Here is a 16,798-nt window from a genome sequence, read left to right as displayed (position 1 = left end):
TACAACGTAGGTAAACAATCACATTATCTCACGATTTTATAGGCATGTCACAATTGTTTTTGAGCCTATTGGATTTCTATAAAATATTATCTTTGAGCGGGTATAATTTCAACAGCATTAAGTAAGTTTCTGTATGTATCAACAAGCACACGTGTATAGTTATAATATGGTGCATGTTGCACGATGCATGAATAATTATACATGCCTTGTATGTTACTGTCCTGTGTGGTGCATTAAAAGCCGTGAAATTCATTGTAATTCGGTGTTCCAATTTATATTTATTCTTAAACTATTGATTGATACATTCGTTAATTATTAGCATCGAATTCATAATTATATGGAAAAAGATTGAGTATAGTTTTTTTTTATTTTATGGAATAGGAGGACAAACGAGCGTACGGGTCACCTGTTGTTAAGTGATCACCGCCGCCCACAGTCTCTTGCAACACCAGAGGAATCACAGGAGCGTTGCCGTCCTTTAAGGAAGGTGTACGCGCTTTTTTTGAAGGTACCCATGTCGTATCGTGTCGGAAACACCGCACAAGGAAGTTCATTTCACAGCTTTGTAGTACGTGGAAGAAAGCTCCTTGTAAACCGCACTGTGGAGGACCATATATTATTTATTATATATAGGGTTTATTGTAGTTTTGCATGAAAATAGGATAAGATTTTAGAGAGACAGTCTCTCAAAGAAAAATTTAAAGATGTAAATTTAATGACTGTTCATTGTCAGTACATTTATGAAAATTTAATATATGTTCACAAAAATCGTCACCTTTTTACTCTTAGTAGTGATTTTCATTATTATCACACTAGGAATAAGGGATTGCTTGTATCTAATTTACGAAATTACATCAAAAATAATTATAAAGTAATCAATTTTATGAAACTAAATGCCTTTTATGCCTTTTAGAGCATTTGACATCTATATATAAAAATGAATTGCTGTTCGTTAGTCTCGCTAAAACTCGAGAACTGCTGGACCGATTTGGCAAATTTAGGTCTTGAATTATTTGTGGAAGTCCTGAGAAGGTTTAAAAGGTGAATAAATAGGAAAATGCTGCTAAATTAAATAAAAACAACAAATTTGTTTTTCCTTTGATGTGTCCATACATAATTTCTATGAGAGAATTTATTGACGCACGGTTTGACAGATCTGCTGTGAAACAATTTCATTACGACAGCAAGGTGCATATTTTACGAAGTAATTCTTGATATTATGATATATTATTGACAAATTCATATAATAACATTATTTTATTTATTATATACAGAACAACGTCTGTCGGGTCAACTAGTTTTTTAATATTTTGTTCGGTTCTCATAGCGAGGGTCAGTTGGTTGCGATCATATGCACATAATTCAGCCATGAAATCCATCAGCTTTGTGTGACCCAATTCATGGTTTGTTTGATGCGATGCAAGCACTTGATTATATTTTCAATTAGAGATTTATTATTTTGTCTTGATATTTTAAATTGTTATTTATTTCTTGTGTTTGATTGTATCTAATTCCAGTAGGCTTCATAAGATACATATAGAGCTCTCAGAGCGCCATTTGTTTCCCAAGCGATAGTAGTATCTAGTATATTAGAAATTACATCAAAAAGAATTCTAAAGTAATCAATTTTATGAAACTCAATGCCTTTTATGCCTTTTAGAGCATTTGAATTTTTTTTATATTTTGTTCGGTTCTCATAGCGAGGGTCAGTTGGTTGCGATCATATGCACATAATTCAGCCATGAAATCCATCAGCTTTGTGTCACCCCAATTCATGGTTTGTTTGATGCGATGGAAGCACTTGGTTATATTTTCAGTTATAGTTAACAGAGTACACCTTTTCCCGTAATTTTAAGATTTCCCAAAAAGCGCGGCTATGTATTTAATAATATTGGATAAAGCCTCGAACAGAATATAGTTATTATCTACACATTCGTTAAATGGCAATCGCATGATGTTACTACGTACGAAATTTCATCAAGATCGTTCCAGCCGTGCTTGAGTTATAACAGGTGTAGGTAGGCTTGTGTTTACAGATCTTCGATAATTTATACGTCTAGATAGAGTCTCTTGCTGTCGGCAACTGATAAAAACAGCCCAGGAATATTAGTGTAGAGTGCGTGACAAACTAGGTTGTATGACACTTTGTGTTAGTGTGCGTGAATTGTTCAAAATAGAGATTAGTTCTAAACTTAATTATTTTGACGTTTTCACAGCTGCCATAGTCTATCTAAGTTCCAAATCCTAGACGTATAAATGATTTAAGGTACAGACCAGAGGCTACATAATATTCATATAGTAGCAGAGATATATAACCGTCAAGTGTAAAATTCAGATATTCTGGATTATTCTTTTATCATGGTAGAATAATTAAATATGTTATATTCCTTGTCCTCTCTGTATTAATTTATTTATAGGACAACCAGTAGTTGTTACATTCTAATACGCTTAAATATATATAATATTGACAAAATATGAGTTGAACGTACAACAGATGAAGGTGTCACAAAATGCACATGTCTTTACATTCGTGACACCAAGAACACAATAATATTAAAAAAAAACAATAAGTCCTTCCGTCGCGAGCCGCTCTCGCCTCCTCACAACTCAAGCACATCTCACCTATAACTATGTATATATCTTGGATGACACCGACTCCAAAAATTACAATACTCGTAACTAGAATTAGATGAATTAATTAATTTTGATTTTTTGATTTTTAGTGAATTTGAAGTACACTAACTAACAATTTGTCTAAATATGTGTAGATATACTGAATTTGCAAGCTTTATAATTTGATAACAGAAGCATCAGATTTTAATTAAAAAAAGAATTATCAAAATCGGTTCACCCAGTCGAAAGTTTTGAGGTAACAAACATAAATAAACAAATACCGACGAATTGAGAACCTCCTCCTTTTTTGAAGTCGATTAAAAAATACAAAATCAAGACACATGCGAATTTGAAAATAAAAAAGAAGAACATAAGTCATTATGTTCAAATTATGCATGGACACATTAAAGGAAAAACAAATTTATTTAATTTAGCAGCATTTTCCAAATAATTCAAGACCTAAATTTGCCAAATCGGTCCAGCCGTTCTCGAGTTTTAGCGAGACTAACGAACAGCAATTCATTTATATATATATATATATATATATATATATATATATATATATATATATATATATATATATATATATATAATTATACTGCTAAGTGTATAATACTTAATGGTAAGGTTCAATTTTGTATGAAATAAAATGTTATACTACATATATTTGCATGCCTTGTAGGTAGAATAAGAAAACCGTAATCTTAATAAAATAAGACCGATTGTAAAACTGACCTTATTCAAATGCAAATAAAGATTAATATTATGATTATTTGGCGCCTAACAATGTAGATATATTTTTTTAAACGCAGGTAACGAATGTTTAATAATATTGTACTGTTCATTGAACCAGTCCCGGATTGTAGATGTTTTATTTTAGTTATCTCACCTACTGTATTTTTTGAACTGTGGCAGCTCAACACGCTTAAACGACGCTCACACATACACGACAATATACTGTTTCGTTTCATGTTAAGTGAAAGTAAATGGAACATTTAAGTACGGCCTTTGTTCATGAAGTTCCCAACTTGGCTTGCAATTAATAAGTTCTGTTAGTGTGCTGTGGATAAGTTGAAACTGCAAGTTACCTAGTTACTCGTCAATTTATACTACGTACTACTATAGGTAACATATTTAAATATTGACCAAAATTTAAATAGATATTAATATTGTTCTTCTGGTGAAGAGAGGAGGTATCTCATAGAGGTCCTCAACAGTCTAGCCGGCATCCTGTGAAAATGAGCCTTCCACTGGTAAAATTTACGATATCTGTAATGGATTTTGACTGTTGCTTCTCAATACATTTTCGATAATGTTTTGTATGTTCATAAGCACGTTGAGGAATTTTCTAGAAACTGTGACATTCATAATGTTAACACGAGGAACAAACATAAACTTGTTATGCCTTCTACTCGGTTGGGTCGAGTTAGTAAGTCTTTTGTTGGGCGCGGTTGACAAAACAAATGTGTTACGAAATTTAAAAGAATTGTTAAAAAACGTATGTGTGGGAAAGGTTATTATAGCATAAACGATTTTCTTAATGACACCACGGACTGGGAATAAAGCGAACACCCTCAGTCTCTTTAATTATAAATGGTTATTGTACGATATTACATTGTAATCCATATTTTATATTAAAAAAAAAGCCCGCTGAGTTTCTTGCGCCCATTCTTCTCAGGTCTGAGGCAGTCTCTTTTGAGTGGGTGGTAGATTTTGACGTTCAATAAGTGATTTTAAATCCTATGTTGAATAAAAATATTTGAATTTGAATTTGATATATATTCTCACAGTCACTTATCTTCTGACGTATATTGGGAGAGTTACTGACCTTTTTCACAAGACACCGCCTTTATAAATAGCAATCATAATATTTGAGTTGGACTCGCGCGCCTTACCGAAATTGTTCCCAGATGTCATATGTGCATAGGGCTGCTAACTGTACTCCAAGATGGAGAATTGTTATCTATCTCATGTGAATATTATAATCTAGTAGCTGACCCGACAGACGTTGTCCTGTACATCTATATATATAAAAATGAATTGCTGTTCGTTAGTCTCGCTAAAACTCGAGAACGGCTGGACCGATTTGGCTAATTTTGGTCTTGAATTATTTGTGGAAGTCCAGAGAAGGTTTAAAAGGTGAATAAATAGGAAAATGCTGCTAAATTACTTAAAAACAACATTTTTTTTCCGTTGATGTGTTTATACATAATTTCTATGAGAGAATTTATTGACGCACGGTTTGACAGTTCTGCTGTGAAACAATTTCATAACGATAGCAGGGTGCATATTTTACGAAGTAATTTTTGATGTTATGATATATTTGTGACAAATTCATATAAAAACATTTTTTTTTATTATATACAGAACAACGTCTGTCGGGTCAGCTAGTAATAAATAAAAGACTGTTTTTTTTTATGAATTGTCAATTATATTTCATTACATCAAGAATTATTTCGTATATGCTCCCTGTTGTTATAACGAAATTGTTTCACAGCAGAACTGTCATACCTTGCGTCAGTAAATTCTCTCATTGAAAATATGTCCATACAATCCAAATGTTTTAAGTTTTGCACGAGATGCCTCTGTACGAGGCATCCTCAGGACATGTTGACTCGCCAAAATGTGGCACGAGACGAGAGAAGGCGAAACACGTGTTGAATTGTTTAAAAACAAATATTGGCGGAACTAACACTTAAGAAAACTTAATTTCCGCTAAATAACGCCTACCTCAATAAATGTCCAATTAAAACAAATAGTGGATAAACTATCTCTCAAGTTGGACTAACATGCACTCCATGAACTTATCCCAATTAAAATCCATTCATTAGTTAACGAGTTCACTGGAAACAAACATCAGGAAACTGGATTTAATAATATAATATAGACACTTTTATACTAAATTATCTTGCCCCAAACTAGGCATAGCCAGTACTATGGGTACAAGACAACGATATATTTAATACAATATACTTACTTAAACATACATAAATACATATAAACATCCATAACTCGGAAACAAACATCCATATTCATCATATAAATGAATGCACCTACCGGGATTCGAACCCGGGACCTCTAGCTTAGTAGTCAGGGTCACAAACCATTCGGCCATATGGGTCGTCGATTTATATATATTAAGGTAACACTGATAGAGATACATTTTACATAAATTTACGCAAAAAACTAAAACTAAAATTTACTTTCTCAGATGTAAAAATATACTTGTGTGTAACCAAACCAATAAATAAACTTGGGGGTTTCTCAACGCAGCCACTTTCAGACACGTATAATCAAGTATGTATAAAAACAAATTGAATTTTTTTTGAAAAAAAAAAAAGCACTGTTCAACTCTCAAGTTGTTGCTTCATCTTATAGGATCTACTTTACAGTTGATAACCTGCTCAACCCCAATATTTGCATATTAGGTAATTGACTAATGATGTCGCTCTTTCAAATCTAAACAATTTGTTATTTTTTTTAAAAGTGATAAACCTCACTTTGGGTTTTCAAAATTTTATAACTAAACTAGGTCCACCAACAGACGTTGTCCTGTCGGAAATTTCGGACACACGTCTTAAATATGAAAAATCGGTCCAGCCGTTAGGGAAGTCCACTAAAATACACTATATGGACGGAATTGAGAATCTAAACCAATCTCAAATACACTGGAACACACAAAAATATCATCAAAATCGGTCTAGCCGTTTTTGAGGTAGTTCAATTGTGAATGTAATTGTGAACCATTCTCGAATCCACCTGAAGACACACAGAAAGTTTCAATAAAATCGGTCCAGCCGTCTAGGAGGTGTTCAGTGACATACACACGCACACAAGAATTATATATATAAAGATTTATGAACGATGCAGGACTCTAGCGTTCCGTGCGAACGCTCTTCCACTGAGCCAACCGTTCGAGTGACGTAACGTTGATAAATCTTGGTATGTCTTGTGCAACTCTCATGTTGTAGCTTTATCTACTTTACAGTTTATAGCTTGTAACTCGAAAACAAGCATTTCCAAGATTTATTTAGACCTTTACTTTTATTCTATTCTATCTGAAATTAGAAATACCCTCTTTCTTCAACTTTTTTTTTTTTATGGATTAGGAGAACAATTGAGCGTACGTCACCTGGTGTTAAGTGATCACCGCCGCCCACATTCTCTTGCAACACCAGAGGAATCACAAGAGCGTTGCCGGCCTTTAAGGAAGGTGTACGCGCTTTTTTTTGACGGTACCCATGTCGTATCGACCCGGAAACACCGCACAAGGAAGCTCATTCCACAGCTTTGTAGTACGTGGAAGAAAGCTCCTTGAAAACCGCACTGTGGAGGACCGCCACACATGCAGATGGTGGGGATGATATTATATAATATTAAATTAGCTATATTATTCTCTAAATGTGCATTTTGAAGTCATACTACCGTAGCTTCTTTATGAGAAGCCGTACAACACACTTTATGCATAGTTTTCGTGCCTAGTGCTCCGATGTGAAGGGTCAGGGTGTCGGTTAAGTTACAGGCATATAAGACTTCCGGTTGGGTTTCAAAGGGCGTGGGTCAAGTTCACTAACACACAGTAAACATGGAGTTGCGGCGTTTATGGATAATATCTAGATCATGTAAAATCCTTAATAAAATAATCTTTAAAAACATTTGTTTGATAAGGGTTACTATACCTTCATAAGATACATAATAGCTTTAAGGGTAAATGTATACACTTCTACAATAAAGTCCCAGCCACTGTTCAGGCATTATCTTTAAATAAATTTAAATGTTTTATAAAAAAATGGCTCTGTCGTAAATGCTATTACTCCACTGCTGAATATCTAAATGATCGGACAACCTGGGTCTAGATTATGATTTCTTTATAGCGATAGAAATGACTGTACAATATTGTATATTTTTATTGAAAAGAGCGCAAAAAAAAGAATGCTGGGAGAGTTTCTTGCGCCGCTTCTTCTCTCTCAGAGCGCCATTTGTTTCCGAAACCGTAGTAGTATCTAGTAGTATAAGAAATGACATCAAATAGAATTCTACAGGAATCAATTTTGAGAAAATAAATGCCTTTTTTTTATATCATATACGACTTTCTAAATGATACCACACTATGGTTCCCATCAATCGCCCCCACGGTATTTAACGAATTTTTTTCTGCAATTTTATTTTTAAAAAACTGGCCCGCTGTTTTGGTTATGACGGTTCCTCTCAGTCTCTCAATGCCTAGTAATGGCGTTATATAAAAAAAATTTGATTGAAAGTAGCAGATCTATACTCTATCGCTTGATTAAATAAATAAATAGTTGAGTCTCCTAGCCGTACGCGGCGGTCGCGAAGGTCAACGGGGGCGGGCTGCGCAGGCGCAAACACGTTGCAAACTGCACAGCGGAGCGGATTGTTGTCGAGAGATATTTTTATCGGTAGCTCTGCGTCCCATTGTATTTGTTTCTATTGCTTTCATTCTCGCACACTGACCTGTATAAATACCACAGGACAGGCTATTCCGGATGTTTGACAGCAAATCTTTTGTGCCAATTTGAAGCGAAACTCGCGAGCGTCCAGAGAACTAATTTTGACGTATAATACAAATGGCTGCGAGAGAAGCGTATAGTACTCTGAAGTATTTTTGCAATTTGAATTAATTGCGTTCGATTTCCGTGTTATTTATACTTCAAGAATGAACGTTATAAAGAACACAATTTTTTTTTGTAAATAGTTTCCCACCATCTATCGATCTTCGCTGAGGTTGTCATCACTAGTTTTAGTACTGCAGACTCTCGCTAGTCGCTACATGGCCAACAGCGCCAAAATGGCGAATAGCAAACAGGCACAAAAGCACTTTCACAGCCGCCAATCCGGTGGTATATAGTAGAGGTGAGTGGTTTCGCACCACTACATTCTATCCTTGTCACTTATTATTAATTTATTAATTAATCAAATCCATTAAAAGAAATAACTTCGTTTTGGCCTTCCCAAAGAGGGTGTCATTTGAACTATTACAGAATCTACACTCTGATGCCTAAGATTGTGAGGTGTTTGTTTGATCTGCAGTGCCCCGTTAGCGTCCTGCAGCCAACGGTTGCAACAGCTTAAGGTGTATGTGCCGAAGGCTTTAGAGCACAATTATTTGAAGATAGCCATTGTATAGTATGCAATATTCGCTGTTCTGGATCTCATATAAGGTCTCGAACATCAGTTAACAAATCAAATCAAATCAAATCAAAATCACTTTATTCATGTAGTTCACGGATATGACACTTATGAATGTCAAAAAAAATATTTTTTCTACCGCTACTTTGTTAAGGGTTGAGCTAATGAGAAGAAGTAGCAAGAAACTCATTGCCACTCTTTTAAATGAAGATTTAAATTTTTATTGTTTTACAAATAATTTTAATTACAATCTAATATGTAATGTGATGAACACACATACTCAAACTTTCGGTCTGATGGGCGCCGAAGCTTCTGTACTCGGCAAATGAGACTGAACATCTTATGTCTCTCTAAGGTGACGACCGCAATTGTAGTGCCGCTCAAAATTATTGTGTTTTTTAAGAATTCTGAGCGGCACTGCAGTGTAGGAACGTCCTGCTCGTCTCGTTACTAATTTTCATAAAAATAAAGCAACGAACACATTGAGCGATGGTGTGAGCTGAACTAAAGAAATCCCACCAGTCTGAGAATAATTAAATAGCGGACTGTATGATACGAGCCCGAGCCCTCACCCCCGAGCGAGTATAGCTGGCTTTGTGCCAGCGACGAGCCAGCCTCTTAGGACTGAATTATTGATCTATCAACTTCATATTGATCGACGTCTACTCTGTCTTTCCGCTTTCCGACACTCACTTTGACTGCATCAGCTGTCTCCTTCACTTTTATATATTGTTGGGTATTTCATTGTGGCAGTATAGCCCATATAACCCGGTGGTTATGCCTGCCTACTGTTCGCATCCCGGTAGGTGCAAAGTACGTTTGTTTCCGAGTCATAGATGCTTATGAGTATTTATGTATGTTTAAGTAAGTGTATCGTATAAAAATATATCGTTGTCTTATGTACCCATAGTACAGTGTGTATTATGGTAAGTTTGGGACATGATGAGATACAGTTTCACCAACGAATTCGTAAATGAGTATTATCTAATAAATAAAATTATCGTGTCACGGTGTGCGGGACCGAACTCCTCCGAAACGGCTTGACCGATTCTCATGAAATTTTGAGTGCATATTGGGTAGGTCTGAGAATCGGACAACATCTATTTTTCATCCCCCTAAATGTTAAAGGATTATGATTCAACAGATTAAAAAAATACATACAACTTCAAATTTTCACCCATCTACGATCAACAGTTACTTTTGTATCGCGATTTAAATATCGGCAATACAACGTTTGCTGGGTCAGCTAGTTATTATAATATAAATGCATTCATATTATCTATTATCCAAAGCATCGAAATAAGAATCGAGAAATACCCTTATGAGTTCAGATCTCAAACTGTAGTGCTTCCTGTACGTGTCTTGAGGCGATGTGGTGTGCCATCGTAAACTCGCTACGAAATATATTGAAGTTATACTTCTTAGGCGCGTTATGAAAAAATGCTGAGAGTGAAATTTTAAGATGAGCGCGCATCACTGTAACACAAAAGTAACAAGTCGGTTCGATTTTTACAAAATTGTTCTTTCTAAAAGCGTAGAATAGCACGAGGAATAAATCATTTTAATGATTTTTGCTTCGTTAGGCCAAAGAAGTATAACTTCTTGCGTGCATATATAAGTACACACACAATTTTTTATGTCACAAAAAGTTGCAAGGTGAATTTGATATGTATTTGTCGATATGTTTTTTGTGGTGAGTTGTTCCGGTGAGTGGGTCACTGCACCAACACCGGCTGCGGAGACTGGAATTGATACTTGTGTGTTTACATTTACATTGGAAATTAATGTGATCGTAATTCGTGGCTATGGCCTGCTCTACCGCGGGTCGGCTGTTATATCAGCACTTGCTCCGCATTCCTCGTCATCTCACATCTATCGCTGAAGTATCTCCATAGGCAGTGTCACTATTATTTCCATAAAAACTAACCATCTTGACGACCTGTATAGCCGAGTGGTTAGCGATCCTACCTACTAAGCTAGAGGTCCCGGGTCCGAATCCCGGTAGGTGCAAGCATTTATATAATGAATATGGATGTTTGTTTCCGAGTCATGGATGTTTTAATGTATTTATGTATGTTATATGAATTTATGTATGTTTAAGTAAGTATATTGTATTAAATATATCATTGTCTTGTAACCCATAACACAGGCTATATATGCTTAACTTGGGGCATGATAATGTGTGTAAAAAGTGTGTCACTATTATTTTCTTGAAAGTCTTCAGTGAGAAGTAGTATTTACGAATTCAATATTAGTAATTCGCGGGCTGGGCACGTCATCCAGTAACTTGTAAAACTCGACACGTCGAGATAAAAATATATATTCTGATATCGTTTTTGAAGCACAGGTGAATAATCCCTACTTAATATTATAAATTTTAATGTAGGTTTGTTTGTTACGCTTTTACGTCGGAGCTACTGAACCGATTTTGATGAAATTTCGCAAAGCGATAGACTAGAGCTTGGGAAAGAATATAGGCTACATTTTATCCCGGAAAAATCCATGGTTACCGCGGGATTTGTGAAAAACTGAAATTCACGTCGATGAGCTGTAACGATACCAATAGTAGGTTTAGTTTGCCATAGCAATCTTCCTCGAAATAAGATTCATATTCATATTCATATATGCTGGGAACGGGAGCGAAAACGGGAACCGGAACTGGAATAGTACATGAGATAATCTTCAATTCCAAACTTGTTTATTATTTTTAAAACCCCTTTATCTACGTGGACAATGCCGCGGGCATCAGCTAGTAATAATATAATAATGAAACTTGTACGCTACCTATTACGAAATACAAGACTCCAAGAATCAATGACAAGACCAAATATGTGAAACATTAATCTCGTATGACGTCATATGGCCTAGTTTGTTCTAGAGAATTCGATGTGTTTCTATACAGGCATTAGCGAATATTTTAGAAACTGATAATATGATTATTATCATTAGGAAAAAACATTAACTTGTTGTGCCTATTAGTCGGTTAAGTCGAGTTTTTTTTCGGACGTTGTATTATCTCTTTATTTTCTTTTTTACCTGTAATTGGGTACAGAAATTTCTATTTTTGTTCATTTCTTTAGTTACTTATTTTGTCAGATAAGGTACCTTTTTATGGTTCCGTACCCAAATGGCAAAAAACTGAACCCTTTAGATTCGTCATGTCTGTCTGTCCGTCTAAACTGTCTGTCCGAAACTATAAGAGCTATAGGTACTGTTGAATCTTAGTAAGTAGATGTATTCTGTGAAACGCATAAATATTTTCAAAAAAAAATTACAATATTTTTTTTTTCATCAAACCCATACGTGTATGGAGAAGTCTTCAAAAATAATATTGAGGTTTCGAATATATTTTTTTCCTAAACTGATTAGTGTCACACACGACAAAGTCCCCCCCCCCCCCCCCCCCCACCAATAACTTCTAACATAAGAGAATGATAAAACCAAAAAAATATATGATGGACATTACCAATGCAAACTTCCACCGAAAATTAGTTTGAACGAGATCTAGCAAGTAGTTTTTTAAATACGTCACAAATCGTATTATCAATAACTTAATTGAAAAAAAAAACATTATTATCAAAACATCGATCAAAGTTTCAACGAACTACAAGAACTTTATATTATTATGTTACTTGCTGCTACGGAACCCTTCATGGACGAGTCCGACTCTCACTTCGCCTCTTTATTTACGTTGCACAAAAGTGAGGGTCAAAGTCGAGCTGATTTTTTAAAATTAGAACAATCTGCAAGTGTGCTCTGAAATCTGAGAACGTCCGCTCTGAAGTCGGTTGCAAATGGGGCACGCTGACGTCACACGTGACAAACTTCAAGTCAGCGCAACATGCAAGTGATTATTGATGCGAATAGCTATTAACATTATTTTAATACAAAATAAGTTAATGGAGTTTCATTATGGTGACGATTGATTGACTATTTGTATGTAAATGAGAGAAGATAATATCATTTTTAGAAAAACAAATTGAGTATGAGTTACAGTTTGTAGCTAGCCTAGATAGCGATAGTTGATCTTTCCCCTGCTGCAAAAGATGTACTTATACAATATGTTTTGCTACATTTATTCAATAAACGCACAAGGTAAATATAAATTTAAATTATAATGTATTTTTTATATTTATCTCTCTCTGCCGCACATGGAGTATTGCTGTCATCACTGGTCTGGCGCACCCAGCATCTCGAATTGTCGGGGGACCCAGTGCTCTGTGAATGGCTGGATCACTTGGCGTTGCGTAGAAACGTCGCTTGATTGTGTGTCTTCTACCGCATTTATCACGGGGAGTGTCCCGAAGAGCTCTTCAACCTGATTCCTGCCGCCGAATTCCACCTTCGCACGACACGCCATAAGTTAGGATATCATCCCCACCATCTGGATGTGTGGCGGTCCTCCACAGCGCGGTTTTCAAGGAACTTTCTCCCTCGTACTACAACGCTGTGGAATGAGCTTCCTTGTGCGGTGTCCGGGACAATACGACATGGGTACCTTCAAAAACGTGCCTTACACCTTCCTTAAAGGCCGGCAACGCTCTTGTGATTCTTCTGGTGTTTCAAGAGAATGTGGGCGGCAGTGATTACTTAACACCAGGTGACCCGCTTTTTGTCCTCCTATTCCATAAAAATAAATATCTCTCTCTCGAATCTTTCCCTCATGGCTGAGGATCGTGATCATCATAAAGTGGTCCACACTTGGCGTGAACTATTTTTTTCCATGGCTTCTGTCAATCGCGGCCCTGACCACGGTGCTAAACCTGGGGGGCCTGGAGTCTTTTATTTGGTCATTCGATCTGTTAGGAGATCAGCTTCGGGCTCGCTTGCCATCTGTGTTCCCCACTACGATCAATTTCTCTCATTACCCCTTCGCATTTTTACATTTAAATATATTTTAAAAGCCTAAGCTTTTAGATGCTTATTTGCTAAGTGGGTACCACAGCGGCTCTTTTTTGTATTTTCTGGCGCAGGTGAAGCCGTAATGTGCAAGTGTTATTGTGTTTCGAATTGGTGGGCGCCGTAACTAGGGAAATTACTGGGCTAATGAGACTTATCATCTGCATTGTTTTTGGCGGGACCACAGAAATATGTCTCGATTTATTTGTGTGAGCAGGACGTCACATTTTGATGTACGTCTTGGTCTCGTCATTACTTCCCATAAAAAAATAGTAGTTATAATAATATAAGTATTTTAGAATAGTATTTTGGTTTGTCAATTATAAAAAAAAATGTGCTGGGACACATAGTAGAAGTGAAACTTTAACGGAGATACATAGTTTGAAAACAAATATTCCAAAGTTTCGCGTCAATATTTTGAAACAATATTTCGAAGAAATATATTTAAAAAAACATTCCGTAAAAATATTTAAAAAGATATTTCCAAAAAAATCATTCAAAAAAATGTTGTTTAAAAATAATGTCTCTATCGTCTCGATTTTTCGTATCATCGAGTTTCAATTCACAATGATTCTAAAGAAGTTTCACTTCAATAAGGTAACAATTAATGAATGAGTTCAGCCGGCTCCACTAGCTGTCCCGTGATGACGAGCAACGTTGTAATAACCGTCTTAAAAGAATTCTATTTTTCTTACTTTGAATAATTTTTTTGTTCACTGCATTCTGTGACTATATAAATTTTCAATAGTTAACTGGCTATATATTAATAATATTGACACACTTTTTACACAAATTATCTTGCCCCAAGCTAAGCTAAGATTCCTGCCGCCGAATTCCACCTTCGCACGACACGCCATAATTTAGGATATCATCCCCACCATCTGAATGTGTGGCGGTCCTCCACAGTGCGGTTTTCAAGGAGCTTTCTTCCTCGTAGTACAAAGCTGTGGAATGAGCTTCCTTGTGCGGTGTCCGGGACGATACGACATGGGTACCTTCAAAAAAAGCGCGTACACCTTCCTTAAAGGCCGGCAACGCTCTTGTGATTCCTCTGGTGTTGCAAGAGAATGTGGGCGGCGGTGATCACTTAACACCAGGTGACCCGTACGCTCGTTTGTCCTCCTATTCCATAAAAAAAAATGTATACATAATATGTTAGGTGAGTGTTGAATGTCAATTGGTAGGTCGCTCTCGCTATCTATCTATCCATCACGGACCGGCTCTGAGACTATCAGTCACCTCTGCTGTCCCCCCCGCCCCCCCGCCCCCCGCCCCCTCGGCCAGCACGGCCGACGTCACGGTGACGTGTACGGAGAAAGGTAACCGCGTGGCCCGCGCCCGCGCCGCGTCACAGCTCTTCGCGGGCCGCGCGTTCGTGCACTCATAACTTGTAGACGGAGCGGCGCACTCCGACTTAACTTACTGCCACAGATATGGCTGTAGTAACCTGAATGCAAATTTTATAGGTATTGATGACCGTGACATTTACACTTAGCCGCTATTTTCCAAAATTATTAATGTCTTGTCAATTTTAGAAAATCGGTAGATTAATAACAAACATGCAATTTATATCTTATTCTTTACGATATCTTATTTAGAAGCCTCGTTGTTTAATAAGTAGGTTCCATCAGAACTACTTAAGGTCTATCAGTTCTCTAAACTCTTTTGTTAGGGTTCAACTCTATTGCGGATCTAACTGCAACGTTTCCCTTGCACCAAAAAGGGTAACGAGACAACTTATTGTCTTTTGTATCATACAAATGATTTAAGTCTTCTTTAGTGTTAATTCCGCCAATATTTGTTTTTAAACGACTTTGGCAAGTCGAGATCAGTCTCGTGCCAGATTTTGGCGAGACAACACGTCCTGAGGATGCCTCGTGAGGCGAAACACGTGTCGAATTGTTTTAAAAACAAATATTGGCGGAATTAACACTAAAGAAGACTTAAATTATTTGTATAATTATGGATTTCCGTAAAGTAACGCCTAATTCAATAAATTTTCTTTTATATCATTTCAATTTGGTGCTTTCACTATATTATTCATTCCAATTAAGCGACTAATTGAAAGAACGACTGACGAATTTTTAATAAATTTACTCATTAATTTAAATGAAATCAAGACTATTATTTCATAAGTAAATTACATTACACTTGAAATATGGCATTTATTTATACAGCAAATTCGGAAGGCAGTTTTCCTAGAACTAGCAAGAAACTCTAAGGTTGCTCTTTTCGAAACAGAGTATGTATTACAAGTTCTTATTTTCAATTAAATCTACAAATCATTTCAATTACAATATGTGCGAAGTGATCCAACAATTTTTGTTTCCAACTCAAATGTCAAATTCTAAATACCTTACACGAGTAAGTAAAAAAATGTACATTAATAAGTGAAAACACAAGAGTTATTAAGTTACCGTCTATTCACCATTTAATTTTGTAAGAGTAAACGCAAAATTTGAGTTTAACATTCAAATGCAACAATTGGTCTACCTTGAACATGCGTTACATTTTTTTGTCTGAATTTGGAGTTTCTTCTTATAATCTAAAATTGGGTTACAAATCTGCAAGAATTATTGTTCGTTTATTAAAGTATCAAATTGTTAAGTGTCATGTTATATGAAGAAGCGAACGTCCACGTCGTTTAATAAAATAATAGCGGTTTTGGTTGAGTAGTCCGGCCGCTGTCCATCGTTCGTTGGCCTGTGTAACGCTCCATCTGTAGATTGATAAGCCAATGTAGAGCCACACACGTGGCGGCGCGGGCGCGGGAGCGAGAGGTCCGTCCTCCGACCGCGCGGAATCCGGCGGCGCCACTCTGGTAGCATGGCGCGTCCCAAGCAGACGTCCCGCTTCGCGCAATCCGAGCTGCCTCCTCGTGGCCCAGGTACTGCTCTCGTTTGTACAGTGCTCCGTGACCGTCACGTTTGCGGGGCCCGCGCCCTGTCCACGTAGACTCACACCGTGTTGTTGCGCCCACGCATCTCTCGTTGCACCGAGAGACACAATATCGGTGGTTATTATAATAATATTGCAGTGGGATAGCCTATACTTAACTGTGGTTGTGCCTTGAGTGAAATGTTTCCGCATTTGAAGGTAGCCCAGTTTCCATTTATATGAAATTCGTATTCCAAGT

General features: G+C 36.6%; 1 protein-coding gene across 7 annotated transcripts in view; it reads left to right on the top strand.

The window, feature by feature from the left end:
* Positions 1-16,798, top strand: part of LOC126968714 (reticulon-1-A) — a 52,669-nt gene that overhangs the window by 24,059 nt on the left and 11,812 nt on the right. Inside the window, exon 1 of one of the 7 annotated variants that reach the window (XM_050813808.1) lies at positions 16,423-16,549. The exons of the other annotated variants lie outside the window; for them this stretch is intronic. Within the exon in view, the coding sequence (XP_050669765.1) occupies positions 16,489-16,549 (61 nt within the window). The 5' untranslated portion in view covers positions 16,423-16,488. Of the gene's footprint in view, positions 1-16,422; positions 16,550-16,798 lie in introns of those variants that run through there. 7 annotated transcript variants of the gene reach the window in all.

The sequence above is a fragment of the Leptidea sinapis genome, chromosome 16, assembly GCF_905404315.1.
Source record: "Leptidea sinapis chromosome 16, ilLepSina1.1, whole genome shotgun sequence".
NCBI classification, from domain to species: domain Eukaryota; kingdom Metazoa; phylum Arthropoda; class Insecta; order Lepidoptera; family Pieridae; genus Leptidea; species Leptidea sinapis.
The sequence above is the reverse complement of the archived record's forward strand: the minus strand, read 5'-3'. Positions and strand labels throughout refer to the sequence as shown.